At 54.4% G+C, this 25,698-nt stretch overlaps 2 protein-coding genes across 3 annotated transcripts in view; one reads left to right on the top strand and one right to left on the bottom strand.

Annotated features, from left to right (window-relative positions):
- The window catches only part of LOC134507016 (ATP-dependent RNA helicase DDX19B), a 445,506-nt gene that overhangs the window by 252,010 nt on the left and 167,798 nt on the right, over positions 1-25,698 (bottom strand). The window lies entirely within an intron of this gene.
- KAZN (kazrin, periplakin interacting protein) overlaps positions 1-25,698 on the top strand; it is a 111,303-nt gene that overhangs the window by 84,798 nt on the left and 807 nt on the right. For both annotated transcript variants that reach the window (XM_063317479.1, XM_063317480.1), the window contains 5 exons: positions 10,659-10,850; positions 20,865-21,001; positions 22,240-22,410; positions 23,190-23,379; positions 24,651-24,781. In XM_063317479.1, coding sequence (XP_063173549.1) covers positions 10,659-10,850; positions 20,865-21,001; positions 22,240-22,410; positions 23,190-23,379; positions 24,651-24,781 — 821 coding nt within the window. The remainder of the gene's footprint in view (positions 1-10,658; positions 10,851-20,864; positions 21,002-22,239; positions 22,411-23,189; positions 23,380-24,650; positions 24,782-25,698) is intronic.

Below are 25,698 nucleotides of genomic sequence, written 5' to 3' on the forward strand. Positions count from 1 at the left end.
GCCAGGGTAAACCCCTGATTTAAAGCACAAGACTGCTGTTGGGGGATGCCTTTTGGGCCAAGGACAATTCTGCATTCAGGGTTCCTCCGTCACTGAGCGGCGATTTCTAGGAAGGCCCGTTGAAAGAGGGGAGCAAAGCCCAGCTTCTTTCCGCGTCTGCAGGGTTAAGCCTTGTCGGTGGGGCAGGCAGGCAGGCAATCTGCTCAGACTGGCGAGGGCTGGCCTTCCCTGAACGTGGTCGAGCATGTTGGCAAAGAAAGCAGCACACCTGCGGAGAGGTGCCCGGGCATGGGGAGTCCCAGCAAAGTGCCTGCAGCTCACTTCCCTGAACCATCTCCTAGCAGTCCTGCCAGCGCTTTGCTGCTTTTGTTTGCAGGAAATGCCCCGGCTCTGCTGTGGGTTTGTTGGTTGCCTGGCCAACGTAGTGTGCTTTTCACTCAGGCCCCACACCTGGTTCTTTTCCTCCCCCACAAAGTAAAGACTCCCTGGATCGCCCCGTCATTTTCTCGGCAGCAATTAGATGTGCACAAACCAGGCCTGGCCCTCCTCAGTTTTCCCCAAGATCAGGGCTGTGGCGTGGGCTGGACATTTTTTGTAAAGAAATGGGCATAAATTCTTGAAGTTTCAGTAAAACTTAATAGAAAAGGAAGCTCCTAAAAAGCCATCAAAGCTCTTATCTATCTATCTATCTATAAGAAAGGGAAGGGAAGGGAAGGGAAGGGAAGGGAAGGGAAGGGAAGGGAAGGGAAGGGAAGGGAGAGGGAGGGAGGGAGGGAGGGAGGGAGGGAGGAAGGAAGGAAGGAAGGAAGGAAGGAAGGAAGGAAGGAAGGAAGGAAGGAAGGAAGGAAGGAAGGAAGGAAGGAAAAGAAAAAATAGGTTCGGTCGTTCAGCTCCAGGACCAAATAGGTCGCCTTGATTTCTGGGCTTAGAGAGAACGAGCCCAAGGTTTCTGGGGCTGCGCATGGGTGACAGGGCCAGCAAGGCTCACCAGCTTGTAAGGCAAGAGGGGGCAGCTCGCAAGCGGAGTTTGGACCCCAGTCTCTGGGTGGACTCAGGCCCCTCCTGCATTTGCAGCTGCGTAACATTTTGCTTAAAAAAACCCAATTCAGTTAAAATAAGAAGTATGTTGTGAGTCCAAAAGGCTTTTACAAAAGGGCGGGGGGACACTCCCAGGGCAAAGGGGCTCACAGTTCCCCACTCCTCTCCTGCAGCAGTTTTGCGGCATCCCTGCCATGTTGTTTCAACAGTTAGCAGCAAAAGAAAAACAGAAAGGACGGTTACTTCCTGGGCATGGAACGTATGTTTGTTTTAATTTATACGGCCGTCCATCTCAGATGCACGGCTCTGGCAGCTACCAAGTAAAAATAGAAGAAGCGAATAAGACAAGCAGAATTACAAATAAATTGTAGAGGAAGATTTGTCCAGAAGTGGGACGAAGGAGATGCAGGAAAAGAATGTGGCCCCTCCGATGCTTGGAGGAAGCTGTTTCACCTGTGGCTTTTCTGCTTGCAGAACCGTGTCGGGTTGCCTGTGAAAAGTGTCTGGTGAGCATCAGAGAACTTCCTAGGCAATGATGCCCCGCCGCCCGTTTAACGTTGGATTTAGGAAGTAAACGTTAGCCGTCTTCAGGTTCAGCAAGCCTCCAGTTTTTGAAAGCGAGTGCAGAGCTTCAGGAATCCCACCAGGTCTGCCACGTGCTGGAGGGGGCCGAGTTCAGGGGTCCTGTCCAGCCCTCTCCTCCTGTAGGAACCTCTGGTGACAAAAGAGGCCACGAACAGGACGGGGGTTCGGAAAAAGCTCCGCCAGGGTAAAGTGCTCACCATCCATGGTGGCGTAGCGCATGCACCCCAGCTCCGTTGAACTTATGGTGATGTGTGGGCCCAGGAATTGGGTGAATTGCGTTGCCAGAGTGTTGTGGGACTCCTGCAGAGCAAATATTCCAGGTGGGCGGAAAAACTGGTAGAGGAAGGCGGAGGACGACCACATGGTCTTTTTGGGGAAGGAGGGAGCTGGTTTGCGGTGGCATTTTTTGACTCTTGATGACTCTGGACCTCCATCCCCCTGGTAGTTTCCTTGATTGCATCCAGAAACAGGAGGGCCAGGCCCACCACCCAGTGGATCTACTCCGACACTGGAGGTGGTAGGAAGAGGGATGGCCTTCCTTGCCCGCAGTTGCAACAGCCCACTGGAGCGGGGATTAAGATGGCCGGCAGAGCCTCCAAAGATGGGTTTCCTTCAGGGAAACCAGGTTAGTATCTGAGTGGGTCCAGAGTGAAATCTGCCAGGGGGCATAGCCAGCGGAAGCTTGGCTTACAGGTGGAACTCAGGAGAAGCCTCCGATGGGACAGTCCAGGCAGGTCTTGATGCGGCAGCCGGTTCCCTGGGAAATTCCTTTCAGGGCTGGGCAGCAACGGTGACCTTGGCCTCCACCCTTTCAGGATCCTTCTGGGTTACTCACTGGGCGAGTGGAATGGCTGTGTTTTGATTTAGGCCTCCTCCAAATGAGATTTCTTCCTTCGTGTCCCTTGGCGGTTCCTTCCTGAGCCGCCTCCCCGTGATTTCTTCACCTCCTGAACAGGACGGACGTACCTTCAGCATTTCCTGTTGTGGCCGGTTTGGGGGCTGGAAGGCCACTGCCGGGTCCAGGCCGACCTGAGTTTCCAGACCCAGAGGCCGGCTGCCCCATCCTGAGTGCATGGCTGTTTTCAGCTTTGGGGGGGCCCTTGGGCTCAGGGGGAGCGTGGCCAGTCCTCTTCCCCCCACCTCCAGTGTCGGAGGAGATCCACTGGGTGGTGGGACTGGCTGCGCCTGTTTTTGGATGCAGCCAAGGAAGCTGTCGGGGGGATGGAGGTCCACAGAGTCAGCAGGAATTGGCTCAACACCAGGGAGTGTCTACCTGACCATGCAAGGACCCCCCAAGGTTTGTATTATTTTGAACAGGAAAAAGATGCCCCTGAAGAAATGGAGCAGCTGATAGATTAGCCTCGAAGTGGTTACAAGTGGTTGGACAGTGTCTCACTGGGAATTATTTTTTTTGGGGGGGGGGGTCCCCAACAGATTTGGATTGCAGCAGGTGGGGTCTATTTAACCCGAGGCCATGTCTTGATTTCATCCGTGGGAAAAGGACAAGTTGTTTACAGGTAGTCCTTGCTTAACAACTGTTTGTTTAGTGAAGGTTCGGACTTAACGGTGTTGAAAAAAATGACTTACAACCGGTTCTCACACTTTTGACCATCACAGCATCCCGTGGTCATGTGATCACCATTTTTGACCTTCCTGGCTGGCTTCAGGCAAGCAAAATCAGTGGGGAACTGCATGATTCACTTAACAACCACATTGTTTGCTTAATGCCCGTGGTGATTCGCTTAATGGATGCCACAAAAAAGTGCATAAAATCAGGTGGGATTCTCTTAATGACCACTTTGCTTAGCAACCAAAGTTCTGGTCCCAATTGGGGTCATTAAGCGAGGACTGCCTGTATTTATTTCCCCCCTTCCCCCCCCACCCCGGGGCGATGTTGAATTCCTGTTTAAAGACAGGACGTTTTGGCCTCTTCCTCTGCTCACTTGTGGCTGCTGTTAAATGGCTGATGAGATCTCTCTGCGGCGTATTAAAATGCACTTTGCGACCAATAAGTGAAATGGGGGGGGGCTGAGTGTGATGGGGAAGCTTTAGAGAAACAGCTGGAACCGTGTTAAGATGGTGTGTGTGTGTGTGAATGAGCACCTCTGACCTGATCACAGCCTGTTAAAAGCTGAATTAACCCCACTGCCCATCTTCTTTTTCCAAGCACCCAAAAATAAGGTTGAAATCTTGCACAATCATCATGCCATGGGATTTCGGGCCTCTTGAGAACTTGAACAAGAACACCAGCATCTTGTGGGCTCTCTCCCTCCGCCCCCCCGCAAATTACCCCAAATCATGCAAAATTGCCAGAAATCCAAACAGCTCTGGTGGGTGCCCACCTCGTCAGCATTTATTATTTGCAAAAATAAATGAAATGAAATAATAGACCTGTGGGCAGCAAGAGGCTCACTCCCACCTGCTGAATGAAGGCAGATGCTCTTCCCTGTTGTCTTTGGTTGGGTAAGGTAGACTCCCTTGGACGGTGGACATTTATTTGGCTGGGAGGGTGTTGACAAAAAGCGGGGGGCAGCTCAGTTTCCAGGGTGCCCTTTTTAAGGCACTTGATTCCATTTCTGCTCCCGGCCCCCTCCTGCTTTCACTGCAAATCCCCTCCGAACCTGGGATGGGTATTAAATATAAAAGGAAGCTTGTGAGATGGGCAGAATCTAGATCTTCAGATGCCAGCGAAGCTCCTGTTTTTGTTTTGAAAACCAAACCCACGCAGAGACTGGACGGCAGTTTTTGCGGGGGTGTGCAAGGCTGTGTGTTGTCCTGGCCGCTAGAGAAGAGAGACCTTCGGTCTGTCTCGCCCCACGCAAGGATGCCCTGGTCTTCCAGATTAGGCCCGACTCCAGCTTCTGCCAGTAGAGCTGGTGGCCAGAGCTGAAGGGCGCTGGAGTTTTGGAGGGTCCTCACTGGCATGTTGAAGCTCTAGGCTGGTGGAGCGAAGGGTGTGGGGACCCTGCCGGAAGAAGCCAGCCTCAAACCCGGGACCTTTGGCATGCAAGGCCTCCGTGCTTCCAAGGATCCTGGCATCTCCCCAGGAAGGTTATTTGGGTGGCAGAGAGGAGACCCCACTGTAAGATGCCCATTGCTGGGTCCCTTTCGCCACCTTGGAAAGCGGTCATCCAAGGATCCTGCCCTCCGCCCCACAGCGTGCCTCCCTTTCCTGGGGGGTGATGAACAAGCCACCCTGCTTGGGAATTCTGCATCCAAGGCAGCGTGGGAAAACGTGCAAATCCTCCCTCCCCGTGATCTGGCACTCGCCCAAGGACCAGCTTCCAGAGGAGGGCCTGGGCTTGGGGGTTTTGGATGCGAGGGCTGGTGGGTTGGGGGGGGGGGTCCTCAGCAGAGCAGCAGCCTTAAAAAAGGCAGCGCCAGGAACAGGAGGGTCCTTCGGGAGCTGATACCTTCCCTGGGCGCCTTGCTGAGCGCCCCCCACCTGCCCTTGGCCACATAGATGCCACCTGTCCTCTTTGGCAAGGCCTCCCGAATCCTGCCCCCGCCCCCAGCCCCAAACTCAGATGTTCCCCATGGGAGGGGGACACAAAAGGAATCCTTGCGGTCTTCATCATCGGGGAAACATCTGAAAAATGCAAAAGGGAGTTTATTGTTTCTTGGTGCTGCTGTTTGTGGGGGTGGAAGACAGCCAGGAGAGGGGCGCCCCCACCGCCCTTCCTGTCCTGCTGCAGTCCAAGGACTTCAGGCTTGAAGGGGGGGAATTTCGCTTGCAAATCTGAGCCCCTGTTTGGAGCACACGGGTGGGATTGCGAGGGGCCAAAGTCCCGACAGATTGACTGGACTGCATTTTTGGTGGATGGCCATGTTGAGGCCGTGCCCCCCTCCTCTTCCGTCCACGCAGCGAGGGCTTTAAAAAATTATAGGAGCAGAAACCAGATCTCCTGGTTCAGCACCTGAGGAACAAGGAAACGGGACCCATGGGGGCTGCAGATCTCCCGACATCGCTGGGCTTGTAATCCGGTGGCCCTGACGGGAGCCTCGGCGGCATCTGGAGCTCCCACGTTGGCCCCTTGTGCTTGCACCAGTCAAGGGCAGGAGATGGAAGGGGACCCACCAGTGGGGGTCCCATAGTGGGCAGGACCATGCTCCTGCCCAGGAGGGGGGAATCTTGTCCCGGATCCTGGGTTGGCAGGGTGCATTGGAGACTTGGAATCAGGCAGGTGCACTGTGGGGTGCGCAAACGACAAAGCAGGCCCCGCTGACTTTCCAGCTCGGCCGTGGTTCTGGAACTGCGCATTTCCCCTGAGTGGAGCCTCCAGGGAAACCTCAGTCTTTTCCCCGGCTTTGGGGGTGGGACAAGCCGGGGGGTCTTCTGTCCGTCCCCGGCAGTTCCTTCCCGAGTCGGGAGGAGGACGGTTGCGGCATCTCGGTGGTTCGTTCGCTGGTGGGTGCCCTTGGGGAGCCGCGCGTCTGCCCAGCGCCCGAGCCAGGTGTCTGGCAGCCTTCCTGGTCCCGCAGGCGGGCTGAGGCCGGCGAGTGCCTGCTGGAGGGGAAGAAGGAGCATCTCCTGTTGCCGGGTGGGGCTTCGTGGGCATTCACGTGGGGGTCTTGTGGAAGGATGGGACTGGTTTGCGGTGGCATTTCTTGACGTGCCAGACTAGCCTGTGGCCCTGGGGTTTCCAGGTGCTAGCCAGGCCTGCTTTGTCGGGAGGCCCCGAGGCTGGCAGGGTATTTTGCCACCTGATGGGCAGGGGAAGGTCACAAAAAGGCACAGGGCGCACCTTTCATCATTCCTGAGGCTGCTGGAGGGAGGCTGGCTGGCCGGTGACTCTTGCTTTCCTCTCCAATCTTGGTTTTTGCTTCCGGCCTGCCTGTTACCTCGATCTCCTTCCTGGTAGATGCCTGGAAGCCTGTTTCTGGGCGGGAGGGGGGAAGGAAGGAAGTCCGGCTTTGATGAATGTGTAAATAAAGGGCCTGCGTTCCCTCTCTCAGGACAAGTAGGAGATCCTTGCAGGAAGTTGGGGAGGGCCAAGGGCTGCCAGAAACGTCTCTGTGGGGAGGGGGCAGTGCAGGGTCCAGCCACCCTGAACCCAGGCCTTGTGCAGTCCCCCGCAGGGCACCTCCGTGAGCTGTTTTCTCCCCCTTCGCTTGGGGAAAGAGGAAGGGGTGGCGCAGGGGTGGTGCTACCGCCTTCCTCTGTCAGAGTCATGATGCCAAAGGGGTGCCTTGTGGCGTCTCCAGCAAGGCTTCTGTTTTTCTGCCTCATTCTCAGAGGGTAGAACATCTCTCCAAATTCCTGGGGTTGGGGTTCGGTCCAGCAGGGGCTGCCGGTGTGGGCTGTTCTTTCCTTCCGACTAGGCCAGGCTGCCTCCGCTTCCCCACTGAAAGACCCCCTGAGGTTGCAGGAAAGCTGGGGGGCTGCAGGCCCCCGAGGAGGGGTGTTTTGGGAGAGGTGGGATGCTCCTGGGATCCTCTTTGCGCAGCGCTTCTCCCCGCCCAGTTACAGACCTGCTAGGCCGACCCAGCCTCCTCAGCTGGCTGATGTTCTGCATTTTGTAGAAACTCAGAAAATGGGATTATTCAGCTGCCAGATTTCACAGATCATGCGCGGGGATTTAGCCCCCGAGGGCAAAAGGAAGACACGCCTTGCCATCCCAGGAGAAACATTTTGCGATTCTCTTCTTCTTGGAAAGGAGTTTCAAAAGCAAACCTGTCCTTGCATGGAATAGAACGGCCGGGAAACGACATGGGTGGGAACTTTGCACTGGGAGCAAAAAGGAGGAACGTTCCCACTGGGGGAGCATAAACCCTGCAAGACTTTATTCTGTGGGCATTGGGGAGAAGGGATTAAAACACGAGGGCTCCAATAGCCCTCGTGCCCAGCTGCAGGCAGGCTGGGGAGGATGGGAGCTGAGATCCAACCCACTTTGGGGTCCCCAGGCCACAGAGGCGGCTGCCCGCTCAGCTCCAAAGAGGCCTCATTGAGTTCAGTAGGGCTTACCCCCGAGTAAATGGCCATGCCAGGTTGTTTCTCATATTTTTCAGTAGCAAGAAGGTGATGTGTAATTAAACCAACTCAACAGCCCATAATTACAGAGTTAATGCCAGAAATGCTGGGTTGAATTTTCTGCAAAGCCACTCCTTCCTTCTGTGCTTCCAGCCTTGAGCCAAAGGGAACACTTTCTCCAGGGGAAGTGAAAAGTCTAATTTTAGTGTCAGGCTTCTCATATTCCACCTCCCTTTAATTTCGCATTCTTCAAAGTCTACAGTCCCTTGCCACTATTGGGGCATCTCGCCCCTCCCGGGCAAACATCACCAAGCTGCATTTTCTCTGGCACCAGGTTGCTCTGAAGTTGCTTGCACCTGTTCTGGGGAAGAGGGAAGGCAGGAAGCAGTTCCCTCCCAGATGCAATTAATGAGCAAGATGTGAAGTTATGGCTTTGGAGGGCACTGTGTAAGGTGTTTGTGGGGGGGGGGGCGGGGGTTAATACAGAAAAGAGTTTTGAAGGGAAGAATCGGCCATCGGCCATTGAAGGCTGCTAGTCAGACAAAACGTAAAAGAACTGGGGTCCAAGATTCCTTGTTGTTGTTCTCTTTATTTAAGCCACAAATTGGGCCTCAGGACAGGAGGGCTTAGGGAGATAGGAGCCGTTTTTTGTTTAAAGCTCATTAAATAAAATCTGGAAGCATTTGATCAACGAAATCTGCTGGGACATTTACGGATCTGAGAAAGTTAGGCTTTATCTCTCTCCCCCTTGTTGCTTTCGTTTTGCAAGTCACACGTGTTTTATACACGCACCCATAAAAACTGAAGGAGACTCATAAACCATGTGGACTAGTAACTTTTATAGGCTTATTTGAAACTAAGTCACCCTAAATGAGCCTGCGTTGTGTAATGGCCTGTCGGGTCTGATTTCCAAGTGGTGGCTCAGCTAAGCTGATTTTCACTCGAAGAGCAAAACAGGCTTGAAACTGCGTCTTCCCAGGGAGATCAACTCCTGATGGCTTAGTCGGCGCGGGGACAGTTTTTCAATCTGCCCTACAGCTTGCCAGCCCAACCCAGCTTTGATTTTTGAGATCAGCCCAGGTTGGCTAGATCCGCCCCTGAACTGAGTGTCCACCCAGAGAAAAGGGCCTTTTTAGCCCCCCACCATGGGTGGGCAGAGAAATGGGGGGGGGAGAATTCTCCAGCTATGTCTCAAGGGCCATGGAAGTGGGAGTGGTCCTTACCCTGGACTTTCCTGGGCCTGAAAGGGAGGGTGGAAGGTGCAGGCAGCACAACCCTGCCCCCGTCTGCCCCGGCCCACAGAGATGCCAGCCCATGCCCCCAGAAAAGACAGTCCCTTCCCTCACACGGAGGGAGGAACGGTTGAAACCCACAGGCGATCTGGCTGCCTGGCGGTGTTCAAAAGCCCGGTGTCCGCCTTGGCCGCCTTGTTTCCCGTCTTCCCAGATCGGGTGCTGCCCAGAGAGTCGCTTCTGTCCAACAGCAGGTGCGTTCTCTGCACTGTGCCTTCAGGGGAGGAGGAGGGGATCCTTCCCGCCCCCAAGCCCCTTGCTTTACCTGTTCAGTACATCTTGTTTTCTGCCTGGGTAATTAGACGGTGGCGAGAGTGAAGTCTTGGCTTTCATCCGGTGTCCCCCCCAGGAGGGGATTACGGTTTCGTTCCTCCTGTTAGAGCGACTCCAGGTCCCAGGGGTTGAGGGCCGAGCTGGAAACGCCAGCTGGAAACTTCGCGCAGGACTTCACCCTCCCCCCGTGGGCCGTCAATCCCAATTTATCTTCCAAAGCACGGGATATTGTACCGAGGACCCTGTCTGCCTGATGTGAAGCATTTTTATTCCACTCTTTTAAGATCTCAAAGAGGCATCAAAATACAAATCAGGAGACTCCTGTTCCCTTGAGTTTAAAAGATGTGGCATGCGAGGAAAGAGGGGTGGTGAGGGAGAAGGAAAAGTGCCTCAAGTTGCGGCTTCTCTGAAAGATTAGAGTTCCTTTTAGCTCCAGGACTCCAGAGTAGCAGAAATGATAGAATACGAAGCATGGAGCACATTTTTCCTAGAATGTGATGGATGCGTTGCAAGTCAAGCTGTCTTTCTTGCTTTGCAGCTCTTCCTTGCTTCATGATTTCTGCAGTGACTCATGCAGTGACACAACAAGGAGACTCCTTTCGCAGGGGTGCAGGAGCATACACCCAGCAGATGGAGGGGAGGGGTCCGGCATGCACCGTGGGGGTGAGCGGAGATGGTACGCTCCCCCGTTCCCTTGCACGCCCACTCCTGTGCAGATTGGGGGTGGGCTCAGCATTGAATCTTAAAGACGTGAGGTTTGCGTTGGGACAGGAGTAGTTGAATCCTTGGGTCCCCAGTGTTGCTAGTGCAAACTGTGCAATAAATATAATAAAAATCTCCCCTTGGGAGCCCAACCTGCCAGGATTGGGGCCCCCCTGCCATTAGACCCAGACCCTGGCAGGGGGGCTGGGAGCAACAGGAAGGCTCTCGATGTCCCAGCTATAAACTTTGTGAAGCCTTTGGAACTCCCTGCCAAAGTGGGCAAGCTAACTTTCCCCTGTGGTCCTTCTTCCAAAGCATTTGGATTCAGGCAGGTTTCCAACCGAGAAGCTGGTTTCCTGTTGAGCCTGATTCCGTGGCTTAGCTGTCTCCAGTTTCTATATACCAGTGTTTTTCAACCTGGGCGACTTCAGGAGGCGTGGACTTCAACTCCCAGAATTCCCCAGCCGGCGAAGGGTCACCTTTGACACCTGCTTCCAACGCTCCGTTTGGCAGAAAGGCGGGCACCGATTTAAGCCATGGGCGAAATAAAGCCTCCAACGAGCTGGGGGTCTCCCAGTCAACACATGAGGGAGGGGGAGCCGCCGGGTGTGTGCGTGGCACAAGGTGCTTTCCTGACCGTTCGGATGGGGAGTGTTTTCATCCCGGTTCTTCCACCTTGGTGCTTCCAAAACTAGACATGCCTCCCGTGCCCCACGGCGTTCCTCGCTTACGTGCTCGGGGGCCAGAGGAGGAGGTCAGCTCTCACTTCCCTGCGTTCTCTCCCTCTTTCCTCTCAGTCCTTCTCCGGGAAGAGGTGAGCCAGCTGCAGGAGGAGGTCCACTTGCTCCGGCAAATGAAGGAAATGCTGACCAAGGACCTGGAGGAGACGCACGGGGGCAAGTCCACCGAGATCCTTTCGGCCACCGAGCTGAAGGTCCAGCTGGCCCAGAAGGAGCAGGAGCTGGCGAGAGCAAAAGAGGCCCTGCAGGGTAAGAGCGTGCCACCCTCCCGCCAGGTGCCAGGCGGCCTCGGCCCTTTCCTGCCACCGGCACCCATTCTGCCACCTTCATTTGCCCCCTTGAAAAGCCGGCCGGCCGTGTGCCACTTGGCTCAGCGGCTCTGTCTAGAGCAGTGCCATCCAAAAGGCCACTAATGGAAGCCAGCACATGGGCTCAGCCGGTGGGATTGTCCAAGTACCGGCTGGAAAGCGGGGGGAAGAGGCCCTAAAGGGCATGCGGGGTCCCAAGCAGCACTTCTAGGCCTGTAGCCCAGCCCTCCGGCAGTCAGCACAGTCGGGATGTGGGTGCTGGGGGCAGCAGGCTTCCCAGCCTGGCTGCGGCTGACGATCTCGCCAGCTGCCAACGGAGGAAGCGTTTGGGTTAAAGCAGGAGGCCCTGGTTGTGCTTGTTTATTTTGGACCTCTGGGGAAGCTGCGTTGCTGGTGGGCTGGAGGCGGGTCACTCATTCCTGTGTTTGGCAGCATACTTTTTATTGCCATTTCTGGATGAGAGGGTTTTGGTTCTCTTGACCAATGAACTGGAAACGGAGCAGGGACTTGCCCTGGCCTGGCCATGCCGCACGGGGTTCCCAATCGTCCCCATCCATCCGAACGATCTGCGAAGGGACGCAGAGTGCAGCAGTCCTGGCCGGCAGGAAGCGACCTTGAATGAGGATCCTGATTCCCTCGGGTGTCACCTGATGCTCCTTTCTCTGCTGGCTTTCGAGGGGTTGCGGCAAGAGGTCTGTGCTCCAGGTGTCTCCTCCAGGTGCACAGCACGTTTAGGAAGCTGCCGGTGAATGGTGGGGGCAGATCATTGTTTCCAAATGCAAGCAATTCGGGGTTAGGGTCTTCTTGTGTGGGGGGTGAACATGCATCCCCTGCGGGTGGCCATCAAGAATTCCTGCAGTTTCCAAAAGCAATACGAGAAGTGGGTTTTCTGGAATCAGACTGCGCATCGGAAGGGCAGCCGTCTTCTCCTGTCCCATTTTACAGGCCTTTAGAATGTATTTTACTGGCGTTTATTCAAAGCTTGGCTACCGTTGTGTGCGTTTTAAAAAAGCGACCCCTTTCCCTGTTTCTGTACAGCCTCCCTGGTTGCCCCTCCCCTCCCCTCCCCTCCCCTCCCCTCCCCTGTGTCCGTCCAAGCAGGCCCTCGATTTACGGAGGGGGTGCAGAGCAAAGAGGACGGTGCAGTGAAGCACAGACCTTCACACAGGGCCCTCGGGGACCCTTTGGCCCCGGTGGGAATTTTGATAGATGATCTCACGTGCTGCCCATGAAAATTTGCTCTGAAAAGTTGCCTTCTGTTTAACAAGGAATTTCTGGAGCCGTCTTGTTTCCTCCAGAGAGAGGACGTGGCAAGGAGGCAGGCTGGATATTCAGCGCAGCTTTGGAAAAAATCAAGTTGGCAAAAAGACTTTTAAAAAGACTCTCAGTGGTCCTCTTAGAAAGAAATGGAAATTTGACTGACGTTCCCACTGGCGGCATGTGGTGCTCTTGCACTTACTCAGTGAGGAGATACTCACTGAGGGGGGGGGGTGCAAAGGCTCCTCTGCCTTTCTGCCTCTCTCTGCAGCTTCCAACCTTTTGTTCGTGTCCAGATGAGAAAGTTTGGGCAGCTGAAAAGGTCTCCTCTGCCCTCCAACATTCAGGCCAGCTCGGAAGAGGAAACGCTTGAGAAACTGAAAATCAGATTTCAGTGGCTGGGTGGCTTCATTTCAGACGTGGTCCCACACCAGATGGGTGGTTAAAAGAAGGATCTTCCTCCCAGCTTAGAGAAGGAAGATGCTGGTCCTTCTTTGCTCTGCTTGAGGACTTTTTTTTGTTTTTGGTATCAAAAGCCTCTAAGCCCGAAAAAGTGCTGAGCCGCTGCTTCCCAGGTCCCTTAAATTCTGGAAATGTGCTGACTGCCTGAGCACCAAAAGAACGAGGATTAATCTGGCCGCCTGTGAGAGCCATGAGAGGGTTTGGCTGCTGCTCTGCTGACATCTGCGGATCGGAGGGTGGCGGGGAGAGTCCTCAGCCCAGACCTGGGGTCCTTCAAGGGTGGGGGGGCGTCTCCAACTTGGGCGAGGGGTAGGATGCGGCTCCGTGGGGTTTCAAGGCATCCTGGCTGGGCATGATGGAGAAAGCCAGCTGTTGCAGTTTCTCGGGGTTGGCAGATGAACGTGGGCAAAGTCAATGGAACACATGCAGCCTAGCCTGGTGCTACCTGTGTTTAAGGCAGAAGTACAGGTAGTCCTCGCTTAACAATCACAATTGTGACCGGAATTTTGGTTGCTAAGCAAAGCGGTCATTAAGCAGATCGTACTCGATTTTATGACCTTTTTTGCAGCGGCCATTAAGCGAATCACCACAGGTCTGTAAGCAAGCCATGTGGTTGTTAAGTGAATCACACGGTTCCCCATTGATTTTGCTTTCAAGAAGCCGGCCAGGAAGGTTGAAAATGGCGATCGTGGGACCAGGGGACATTGCGACGGTCATAAGTGTGAACCGGTTGCCAAGTGCCCAAATTGTGATCACATGCCCACAGGGACACAGCAACAGTCATAAGTGTGAGGACCGATCGTAAGTTGTTTTTTTCAGCACCGTTGTAAGTCCAAACTGGCACTTAAACAAATGGTTGTTAAGCGAGGACTACCTGTAATGTCATCTTTGAGGCTGGGTTCACGGGAATGGGGATACCATGACTTTCTCAAGAAATCCCATTGAAAGTGAACCCTGGCTTACCTGATGGTGCCTGCTCCTGCTGGCCTGGAGGACCTGAACGTGGCCTTCCTGCCCAGCTTGCCCAGGGGAGTGGCCCAGACTCTGCCGTCCGGTCCCATTTGCCTCTCCATCTCCACAAGGGGCTTTGCGGAGGGCTGTTGTCCGTCTCCTTACCCAGAGGCAGCTTTCCTGCACCCCTTTCCTCCCTCCTGGGATGGGGGGAGCTGAAAATGAGCCAGGCTCAGACCTGCGGGGCCCCTGGGGGCACGGGTGTCGGGGAAGCGCCTTGACGGGCTGGAGTTGGGAGGCTGAGGAGAGCCAAAGTCCGTGACAAGCAACGGCGTGCAGCTGAAGGGAGCGCTGATCCTGGCTGGCACAGAGGCGGATGCTAGCAGAGAGCCGTGGTCGGAAGGCGTGGGGTGGCTGTTTGCTCCTGAAGGGGAACGAGACACGTCCAGGGGCTGCTGAGTCTGGCATGGAACCCGGAGGAGCCTCCATCTCAGACTGGGAAAAGCTGCTGCGGCCCATTAATCCCACCGAGGCTCAGAAATCCTTGAGTGCTTTGCAGTTGCGCTTCCTGGTGGCTGTCCAGGCAGGGGGACGTTGTGGGGGGGCACCGGTTCCCCACCCCGGAGCCTGAAGAAGGCTGCCCCTCTCCGCTTGGCATTCAGAAGGCTCCCTTGCACACCCACACCCCCTCCCGGGAAGCCCTTGGTGCTGAACCTGGCGCCTCCACGCAGGGCCCAGAAGATCCACGTCACCATCTGGAGCAGCGGTGCAGAGACCACCGTCTGACTCGGCTGCTCCCGTTCGGGGGCAGAAACGTTCCACCCCCAGATTGTTTCCACATGGGTTCTGCTCAACCGCGCAGCGCTGGTGGGACCTCAGGAGCACCCGCAGGCTGCAGACACTGCAGAGCACGATGGCACATTTGCCCATCTTTCCCTGGTCCCGGAAGACGTTCAGCCAGGAAGATGGTGCTGATGCTCCCGCCATCTTTGGAAACCTTCAAAAACAAATCCTCTTCCCCAAGTTGAGCCAGGAATGGTAGGGGGGAAATGCAGGAGACCTTTCCGTCATCCTCATTTCCGCTCTCTGGCACGCTTTTCATCCCCCCCCCAAACAAGAGGCTGCAGGGGGTGGGCAGATCGCTCCCCCACCCTCCAAAACTGATCTCTTGCAGAGTTTTTGAAGGTAGAGCGAGGGGCACGTAGCCCAAGGGCAGGGGCTGCCAAGGACCCTGCTTGGCCACCTGCCAAAATCCATTTGTAGCTCTTAGTCAAACCCCTGCCTGGGGCTGGCGGAGTTGAGGCCACAGGGAGAGCCACGCCAGCTCAGAGCTTCATTGGCGCCTCTCCCTGCTAACTCTTTCAAAGCTGCTTTCGTGCCCACCCTCCATCCCTCGCTGCTGTCATTCAGCTGGGCGTGAAGCCGGTGTTGTTTCTTTTTCGTTTTCTTGCTTTTTCCCTGGGGAAGGAAAGTTTCTGGGAACTAATCAATCTCCCGCTTTTATGCTCTAAAACTCATCCCTGCCTGAAGGAGAGCGATCTCGGTGGGCGGGCTGGGGACCAAATCCACTAATGTTGGGGCTTCTCCCCCACCCCCTGGGAATGAAAAATGAAAAGCAGTAGTGCCTTTCCTGCCCCCCCACCTTATTGCTTGCTGAGAACAAGCCCTTTGTCTCAATTCGTGTAATTAGTCATTTGTTTTAGATGAAACTATTGCGAAAACTTACTCCATAAAGCATGCCCATTAATTTTAGCAGTAAAAGATCTTAATAAATTAAACTAACTAGGGCCATTCTTGGGTATGGCTCCTCTCTAAACCCAGACGGGGAAAAGCAGTTTCAATCTGCCATCAACTCCCCCCTCTCCCCCAATGTGTTTCTTCTTTGGCTGGAATGCTTTTGGGGTGTTTCAGACTTCGGGGCGTCCTCGTGAATGTTGCGTGTTCTTCCTGTGCTTATTCCTCCGTGCTGCCTCCATTCAGCTCCAATAGGAAAAGAAACTTGGGGTGGGCACCCACAGACCAGTGCTGGCCCCCAGGGGATCTCCTGCACCCAACCACAATCCTTGAATGTCCGGCACAGTTAACTCTTCGTTTTCATCAGGAGCGAGTCCGATCTTCCCTCCCCACCCCACAAGAAAAGTGGTGGTGGAAATTGGAAGGAAATTTGAAATGCTTTCACCGTGCATTTCTGTTCTAGCTGGAAAATAATATTGCAGTTTGGCAGACGTTGGGAAGCGGCACACCGTGATGATCTCCGTTGAGCCAGACTTCCTTGTAGGTTGGGCAATAAAAATCTCCTGTAACTAGTAAGCAGCTGTCGCCGAATTGACCCTCAGATCCACGGTGAGGTCATTGCGTCATTAAGGCCGGTACAAAATGGCACTGGTAGCAGGAGAGTGTTTGAATTCTCTAAGACTTTTCATCTAGGAGAGCTTCCGAAGAGCAGAGGGATACTGAGGAAGATTGGGAAAAACAGGGTGGCTGTTTTGGCCATGATCCAATCGCTCAGAATTGGTCTCGGGGGGCTGAACGGATAGGGCAGTGTCCAAAGTGGGTCCCATCAAGTCACCCAGAAAACAGAACGATTCATCCTGAAAACACGAAGCCTGTTGCTTCTTAATCGGGCCTTTGCCCTTGGGAAGTGCAGGGTTCTTGGCTGGCCAAGGCCAAAAGCAAAGTTGGGGTGTCTCTTGGAGATGCTGCCCTATTTGGGGGATCCCCTCCCTGTGACTCGGTTGAAAGCAGCAGAGTTCGGCTCTCCTTTTTAATCTTTTGAGGTTTCGGAAGAGGTGAGATAAAAGCAGGCCATCAGCCACGGGGATCCCTCGCTGAGATTGCTGCATCCCCCCTCCCCAGGTTATTTGGAGAGCTGGGGCAGAAAAGTCCCTGATGCGGGTCTCCCCCAGACCCCTTATTTTCTACAGGGTCCCCCCTTTTGTGTGTTGGCATCTCTACAGATGGTGTTTGTGCGTTGCAGACTGGAAGGGCAGGCTCATGAGAAAAGGGTGGCTTCTGGTCCTTTGCCAGCTGCTGAGGGAATGCTTGGTGCCAGGACCCAGGGACGCGCATACAAATTAGATTTTGCTCCGAGCCTTTGGGATTCGGGAGGACTTTTCCTCCTGAAAAACAGAAGAAAAGGGGGAAGGGAGTTCTCTGTTCTGCCTCCCTCCCCCTTTGATCTGTGGCGGGGGGAATTTTGGGTTGACACCCTTCCCTCTGGGAGCCACCACCACCAACTCGGCAACTGACGGGCACAGGTTGTGCAAAGATCCAGCTGTGAGCCGGCAGATCGTTGGCACTGTGCTGAAAGTTTATCCTACTTTTTTTTCCGGCAGCTCCCATGGAGGAGGGAGGGAAGAGCATTTGATTTCAAGAGGAAAGAGCATCGGTGAATTTCTCAGGCCCAATGGACTGTTCTTGCACTTGCTTAGCAAATGAACTGGCAAGGTGTGTGTTTGTGTGTGTGTATTGTGGAACCTTCTTCCCTCCAGCCTCCCGGCTTCCCTCCTCCTGCTCCGCCCCGAGGGAAGACCAGGACAGCAGCCGGCAGTCCCCCGTTGGGACTTAGTATCCTGGGGTTGGAAGGGACCTTGGGGGTCTTCTAGTCCAACCGCCCGCCCAAGCCCAAGGCAGGAGTCCTCCTCACACCATCTCGGACAAATGGTTGTCCGGTCTCTTCTTGAAAAGCTTCATCAGGCTGGGATGCCACAGCCCCTGCTGTCCCCCTGCCCGGCAATCCAGTCGGCTCAGAAGCACCCATAAGAGAAAGGGGAAGGGGGTCTTTAATGCCTCTGGAGAAGACGACAGAAAACCAGAAGCCCTCTTCCTTGAAAACTGCAGGGAGATTTTAAAACCACATCTGGTGTTTCTCTTGGTTCCTGTAAAATCATGGATGAGTGGACCCAAACGGATTTTCCTGCCCATTGCCTCTTGGCATGGATGGATGGCCTCTCAGAGAAGATGGCTGGTTGTCCCTCGATGTTCTCAGAGCTATCTTAACCCATTCTGAGAGTCTCCTGATCCCCCACCGCTTACATCCAGGTGTGGCTGTGTTGTTCCCTTCTAGCCCAGAGAAAGCCAGCATTGACCAGCCAGGAAGCGGGGAAATGCCTGGCATTTTCTGCTCCACGGCCCCAGCATCCCCACAAGAGGTCAGCAGTGGACGCTTTGATTCCACCAATTGGGTGGATGGGCAGATGCCACCTGCTCTGGGCAGCTGGGCCCTCGGGGGCCCCAAGCCACACCAGCTCTTTGAGTGCAGACGTGAGGGAAACCGCGGCTGGGAGGAATGCCGGGTCCCCCTTAGAATCCTGTGGGCTTGTTGGCAGGTGGGAATCGATCTTGCCCCAGGCCCTGGACGTTTCTGCCTGAAACGTGGATTTAAACTCCGGGAGGTAAAGCATGTGGCTTGCAGTTTTGTCCCTCATCAAATCAATTCCTGTGGCTTAAAACAGGCTGCTAAAACTGAGCATGCCATTTCTCCGAAGTTTTCTTCGCCTTTGTTCCTGTTGGTCTGATGCCATTGCAGGAGGTTAATGCTGGAGAAAGGAAGAGGCGCATCAAGATGCATTAAAGAGTGGGTCCCCCCTTCTCTTCCCACCCACACTTCCAAAGCTTCCCGCTGACCCCAGCTCTTCAGGGCAATTAAGTGCCCCAAATCTCGTGGCAGTGAGTTCTTCAAATCGCCATCGTGCAGCTTCAGGAAAGACATTGCTTCTGGTGCCTCCAATCAATTGCCAGTTGGTTTTCTTACCAACACCCAGCCTGTAATGGTGCCCCATAAGAGGGAAACAGATGGGTTTTTCTCTCCTTCTTGATGCCGTCATAAGAACGCTAACCCTCCCACCCCATCCCTGGTCACCCTTTCCTGCACCATTATGCTTCAGAGAGAATCCACCTCCTTTAATCAAATATTTGCTCCTGACATGCCAAGCATCCAGGTGGGGTTTTTAGAAAGCTCCCCCACCACAAAAGGGATGCTAAATGCACTTGCCAGAACCGCTAACGCTTTGCAGATGGACAGCCCTGGACTCTCCCACCAATTGCAAAAACCTGGAATGCTGAGAGAGCCTCGCAGGCCAGAGTCTGCAGATCGCCATCTCTTGCGCTCCGCTGGTCAGGGAAGCTGGCAGATCCTCGTGGGAGACGAAATGCTGATGCCGGCCCTCCCGCTGCACCCCAGAGAGGCCAGCCGAGCCGTTCCGGGCTGCTTGCCTCCCCCGGCTGCCAGCTTCCTTCCTGTTTCCCCCCCTCCCCCTTCAGCAGGGTTGTGGTGCTTGGCTTCCTCAAAAATGAAATGGAAGCAATTTCGCAGAGCCCCCCCCCCCCATTTCCATGGCAACCACAGCCACGTTCTCCCTTCCCCTTGAGAGCCGGACATGTTTCAGGCGGTGTGGAAGGACGTCCCTCCCCTCCTCTCCCTCCCCTTCTTTGCCCCAGGCACTCTGGGGCTCTGCCACAATGCCGTGCCCTGGGGCATTGTGGGGTGGGGGCTTAGCCCCAAATCCTCCGCCCCCTCTTGGCTGCACTTCCTCATTAGCCAGTTTCTGCATCAAATCAATCTCTCTGGAAGATGGGCGGGAAAAGCCACTTTCCTGGGTCCCTGTGCAGCCACTCGACATGGGGATTTGGGGGGTGATGAGGCTGGAAGCTCCGTCACTGATCAGCCGCGTCCCACGTGCCAACGTCTGGGTCTGTCTGCCTCACTCAAGACCCTGGCAGATTTAAGGGATGGGTTTCACGGCCCCCATCCACAGGAAATTGCACCTCCATATTTTGGCAGTGAAGCAATTTGAGGCCCCCGTACTGGCCTGGTACCAGGATGGACGGGGCTCGGATGGCAGCTGATCTGGCCAAAGACGGTTCTGCCATGCCCAGGTGGTGCCCGCCTCTCCAAGCAGGGGTGGTTCCCAGTGGCCTTCGTGATGGAAGCTCTGCCCGGGAAAAGCATGGAGGGACCCCAGGAGACTTTGGAGAACAGGCGGATGGCTGCATTCGGGAGGAGAGGCGTGCGCTCCCCCTCCTGGTTGCCAGCAGGAAGATGGGCACAGCTGAGTGAATTCGTGGGGGGGGGGGCTTCCTGCCTCACCATCTGTTTCAGGGATAAGCCTGTGGGTGCCCCTGGGCTCATCCCACCAGATGTTTCTTTAAGAAAGGTTTAGCCCCCGCGAGTTGAGCTGCTGGCTTCTGGAGGGGCTGTTCCCTTTTCTTTTAGTTTGCCCTTGCTGCCTTCCCGCTTCGGTGCCCCCAGGCCCCCGCTGGGTCCAATCCTGCCTGCTGTGGCTTCCTTCAAGGTCTTGATCAATCAGGGCGCTGGCTGAGGCGAAGCCAGGCACTACCCTCTGGCGCTGTGTTGATCTGGACTCCCACTGGTGGGTGGTGGGTGGTAGAGAGCCCCTAGACGGGGGGCTGTTTGCTCCCGAGGGCACCGGACGTTGATTGGCTGGCCTTGTCCTCCTCAATGCGGGCGTTTTGGGAGTGCCCCCACCAATCCCGATCCCAGGCAGGCCCCTTGGGATGCGCGGTGAGCTTTGTCTTTTTCACCAGGGCCAGCTCTGTCACGAAGCAATAGTGCAGATACCGTGGGAAAGGTAGGTGTGAACGCCAGTTCCGTGTTCATCCACGGTTTCTTTCCGGGGCGGGGGGGAACCTTTTAAGCCTGCCAGCGAGATTTGGGTTACATCTCCTGCAGGAACCACAGGGCGGAGAGCGCATCTCCGAGCGAGCTGGGGGCCATCGCCGCAGCTGTTCGGTGGGAGGGACTTTCCACCCTTTTCATCCGAGGAGGCTTTTGAGGACCTTCTCAAGAGGACTCCCTTCCCCCTGGAGCAGCAGGATCCTACAGCTGGAGGGCCCCCGAGGTTCAGCCCTCTGGCTCCGGGCAAGAACCCAGACTGGAGCCCCTGGTCTGGTCGGTGCTCCTATTTCTTTTACTCCTATTCTTACCTTTTTCTAAATTTAACTGGAATGTCCTTCCTGCAACTTAAGTCCATTATTCCGCGTCCTGCTTTCTGGAATGACTTCCTCCGCGTGTTGGCCAAGGCTGAGCGCTCCCGGCCCCTCTGCTCCCTTGCTTCTTGTGTCCCGGTCCCCGGTCATCTTCGTCGTCTTCCTCCGGACCAAGTGGGGTGCCCAGGCCGGGCTCGGGATCCAGCCACGCAGCACCAAACGGAACGGTCTCCTTCCCTGTATCCGGCAGCCATCCCTCGAGGGATGCAGCGTTAGCCCTTTTCCTTTACCATTCCAGCGCAGCTGAGCCGTCCCTTCCCTCCCGTTTCTCTTCCAGCCATGAAAGCCGACCGGAAGCGTTTGAAGGGGGAGAAGACAGACCTCGTGAATCAGATGCAGCAGCTCTACAGCACCCTGGAAAGCCGGGAGGAGCAGCTGCGGGACTTTATCCGGAACTACGAGCAGCACCGGAAGGTTCGGGCGGGGGGGGAAAGGGGTGCTTGGCCCGGGGGAGGAACGGTGACTGTGGCGGGGGGGGGGATCCAGCAGATAGGAAATTGGGGTGGCTGCCGTGTTACTTGGTGCTCTTCTCATTCCTTCATTCATTTACAAGATGTACAGGCAGTCCTCGACTTACCACCATTCGTTTAGCAACCGTTCAAAGTTACGACAGCGCTGGGAAAAGTGGCTTGTGACCAGTCCTCAGACTTAAGACCGTCGCAGTGTCCTGCAGTCACATTAAAATTCAGGCACCTGGCAACTGACATGTATTTACGATGGTTGCAGTGTCCCAGGGTCATGGGATCACCATTTGCAACCTTCCCAGCTGGCTTCTGATAAGCAAAATCAATGAGGACCTGTGTGATTCACTTAATGACCATGTGGTTCACTTAACAACCACAGTGATTTGCTTAATGATCACCACGAAAAAGTTGTAAACTCAGGTGCAATCACAGGCCTTGCTTAATGGCCACACTGCTTAATGATGAATTTTCCAGTCCCTATTGTGGTTGGTCATAAGTTGAGGACTACCTGTATTTGGCTGCCCAACCCAAACGGGGTGACTCTGGGTGGCATACAGCATAAAATACAAAAGTAAAGCAACACCCCCCAAGCTATATAACATTAAATGTATTCAAAATATGAACATAAAATGTTTTAAGGGTTAGCATTTGCTGAACAGATGCAGTTTGCTCCCTGCTATGGTCAGAATTCGCAGGAAAGTTTGCAGAGATTCTGACCAGTCGGGTTATTAAAAAAAAAGATGACGTGTGCAATTATGCTGATCAAGGAAATCCCCAGTAGATCTCCAAATCAATGGCCTGTTCGCTGCTGGCCTACAGATTCCACAGGGTTCTTTGGCCGGACGCTGAATCTGCTGTGCTGTTCTGACGCTTGCCGGTTCTGGCTGTAATTTTATTGCATTCCCCTGGGGCATCTTTGAGCCTTCCAGCGTCTGCTCTAGGACGATGGAGGGGATGAAAATGCATCATGTTGTAACAGCTTGGTCAGGGGCCGTGTCTAATTTGAAGCTCTTTGAGGAGGGGGCACCCTAGATTGATGACGCGGTGGGGAGGGGGCATCCAGGGCCCCATAGAGAAGCAGGTAGAGTTTGGGGTGGGCACCCAGAGTTGTGCTCTGAGAGAGGCAGCCATTCAGATCTTTTAAATTAATGAATGAAGCCCCCCCGGACTTTCCCGTGACCTCCGCAGGAAAGTGAGGATGCGGTCAAGGCCCTCGCAAAAGAAAAAGATTTGCTGGAGCGAGAGAAGTGGGAGCTGCGGCGGCAAGCCAAGGAGGCCACTGACCACGCCAGCGCCCTTCGCTCGCAGCTGGACCTCAAGGACAACCGGATGAAGGAGCTGGAAGCCGAGCTGGCCATGGTGAGGCCTGGGGGGTCTCGGGGTCCTCCCTGCCTCCCCCCCCTGCTCTTTTTCCTCCAGAATTTCTGTGGAAACAGCCCAAGTGGCCATCTAGTCCGGAGTCCCTTCCTCACAGCAGGGAACACCATTTTTCCCCCAGGGATTCTTTGGAAGAGCTTTGTGAGGTTATTTAGTCCAGCCCTCTTAGAAGCAGGAAATCCCACCACGAACCTAAGACTCAGCTTTCACTTCTCCAAGGCTATGTTTTTATGAGTCTCGGGACGTGGGGGAGTCTGAGGTTGCTGGGGGTGTGAGCTGGTAAACGGGGGAGAAAGGAGGTTTGACCACACAGTACTGCATGCGCAGTTTGTTTTGCTTGCTTTCAACTCTGAACAGAGGGAGGGAAAATGTTGGGCAAAGGGGAGAATATTTCACTTCTCCTTAGACTGAAGACCTCCCAACATCCCTAACGCTAGAGTTAGATTTTTTTTTTTAATTGGGATTAAACCCTGGCCATTTCACAGAGGTTAAATCAAGATTTATTTGCTGGCCTTTTTGCGGCCAAAGTTGCCTCCCCGCCAGTGTTGGGACTACAAAGCCCATCCAGCCTTGGCGTCGGGATCTGTCCAACATCCAGAAGACCTGTTTGAAGGAACTGCACAGTCCAAGCGAGTGTGGTTGGCTGCATGGTGCATTATGGGGTGGTGAAACCCGCCAGTTGGAGTATCCAAAGCAGAGCGTCCCTGGCTGTGCCAGGCGAGACTGGGCAGCTCACCTCCCTTCCCTTTCCTCCTGCCAAGGCGAAGCAGTCCTTAGCCACCCTGACCAAGGATGTCCCCAAGCGGCACTCGTTGGCCATGCCCGGCGAGACGGTGCTCAACGGGAACCAGGAATGGGTGATGCAGGCCGACCTTCCGCTCACGGCCGCCATCCGGCAGAGCCAGCAGACGCTCTACCATGCCCACCCACAGCACACGGTGGACCGGCAAGGTGAGTGGCCCCCTTCTCCCCTCGTTCTGCTTCCCATGGGGCCGAACGGGACGGTCCCCAAATCCTCCCAGACAAAAAAGCTCTTCCCCATTTCTTAGCCAATCTAAAATGTGTCCTCCGTCTTTTTTGAAAAGGGATGGGAAATCCATGTTCGTTGTCAGTCAACACTCAGCTGAGGTTCCTGACCTCTTCCTGTGTTAGACTGTGAAAGAGGTAACTCGAGTCTCCCATTTTTGCCCAAAGGAAGAGCATAGGCTGCCAGAAGTTACCTACAAACAGGGGTCGTTAGGTTTTTTAAAAAGAACCTACAGGGGTAGAGTTTGTGTCCAGAAAATTTGGGTTCCCAGTTCTAGCAAAGAAGGGGTGCTGGAGCACTGTCAGTTAAGAAGGAACAACAGGTTATTTTTTTTCCATTTTGTTTATTTAAAACAAAAGATATATTTTCAGAAATACTGAAGTTAGTAAGTTAGGTATATTTTCAGAAATACTGAAGTTAGTAAGTTAGGTATATTTTCAGAAATACTGAATTACTCAGTGTAACGTTACTAAAAGATAGACCATGCCAAGGAAAGTACATTATTTTTATGATATAAAAAAGAAGAATAAATTTTTGAGCTTAGTGCCAAAATCTTTACTATCTTTATAAATATTAAAAAAAAGAAAGAAAACACTGCTAAAAATAGTATAGATGAGTATTTAATATTTGACTTGCCCCTTTTTTGTACTCCAACCGAGTTACATAAACTTTAGAAACCATACTCTTTAAGTGTTTGTATTTGCCTTGCTGCATAACATATACAGATAGTCCTTGTTTAGCAACCACAATTGGAACTGGCAGCTCAGTCATTAAGCGAAGCAGTTGCTAAGTGAAACCGCAATTGTGGTTATGATCCGACTTCAGCTTTCCTTTGCTTTACAGACCTGCAAAGGTCGTAAACATGAGGACTGGCTGCCAGGTTACTTTTTCAACTCCGTCGTAACTGTGATCCATCGCTAAATGAGGCAGTCACTAAACAAGGACTACCTGTAACATATATGGAAGTCATTCTTGCTTAAGTTTACTTAAACTTTACTTGAACTTAGTTTAGCCCTTGCTTCACCTTCTCCAAGTTTAAGGTATTTACGCATCCCTGTAGGCTGCCCACTTTCCTGCCTTTTTACCAAGATTCCGAGCTTCACTGTGAATTCTGGTTTTGGCTCAGTGCAGCACCTGAGCTTGGGGCCCCTAAGCAGCGTGCGTCCTCTCACCCCCCTCCACCTCCCCATTTCAGCGGTCCGAGTCAGCCCATGCCACTCGCGGCAGCCTTCCATCATCTCCGACGCTTCAGCGGCCGAAGGGGACCGGTCGTCCACGCCGAGCGACATCAACTCGCCACGGCACCGAACGCATTCCCTCTGCAATGTAAGACGGTTCTGCAGGTCATTGGCTGTTCCTAACCCCGTTCTTCCAGCCGAGCATGCTTGCTGCTGTTGGCGCGCAGGGCGATCCTTGCAGGGGGCCAGGCAGCGGCGGCTTTTTAAGGGGCAGAGTTAAAAGGGACGTTGCACCCTCTCATCCAACGCAGGAGAAGGTTGGCATCTGTTAACATCTGGAGGGCGGGACACGTTGCTCAATGTGCCGGGCCTCCAGCAAGGGTGCATGGGGCTGTTGTGCACTTGTGGACTCGGCTGTAATTGTACGAATTCTCTCCCCTGCGGTGTTTGTGGTGGGGCAGGAGGTTCTGGGCTCGTTCCTTAGCCTATTTTAGGAAGCCTGCTAAGTCTATCCACACAGTCACGGGTGGGAACGCCTAAATCCTGTCGGTTAGCGGGTTATGCCCAGATAGTCCTCTGAGGAAACGAGCTGGGGAGAAAGAGTGGCCAAAAAAGCCAGCCTTTCTATGGCAGAACTCACTGGCAAAGCCTGGCAGCACAGAACCCGCCTTCAAACCCGGGCTGGTTGCGACGCCTCCTGCTTCCTGGCACACCAGTGGGGACGGGGCAACCTAGCTTACCAAGTTTGCCCCTTCTCCCTTGGTGCATGCCCCCAACGGTCTCCTGGGAGCGTGGGTGGGATTCTGAAACCCCAAGGGTGCAATTTCCAACCTGCTCAGTGGGGTCTCTGCTGCCAGAACAACCTGCGTGCCGATTTCCCTGTGTTCCCGGCTGGCTAAGTCGTGTGTCGTGGAAAGGTGGTGCCCAAACTCTGCACACCTCTGCAGTCTTCCAAGTCGAGGGACGCTGCAGCCTTCCTTGGGGGGGGGGTCCCCTTGCATTCAGGTTGGGGGGGCATCCAGCCACCACCCCTGCCACGGAAGAGAACAGATTCTTTGTCGCTTC

The sequence above is a fragment of the Candoia aspera genome, chromosome 18 (assembly GCF_035149785.1).
Source record: "Candoia aspera isolate rCanAsp1 chromosome 18, rCanAsp1.hap2, whole genome shotgun sequence".
In the NCBI taxonomy this organism is placed as follows: Eukaryota; Metazoa; Chordata; class Lepidosauria; order Squamata; family Boidae; genus Candoia; species Candoia aspera.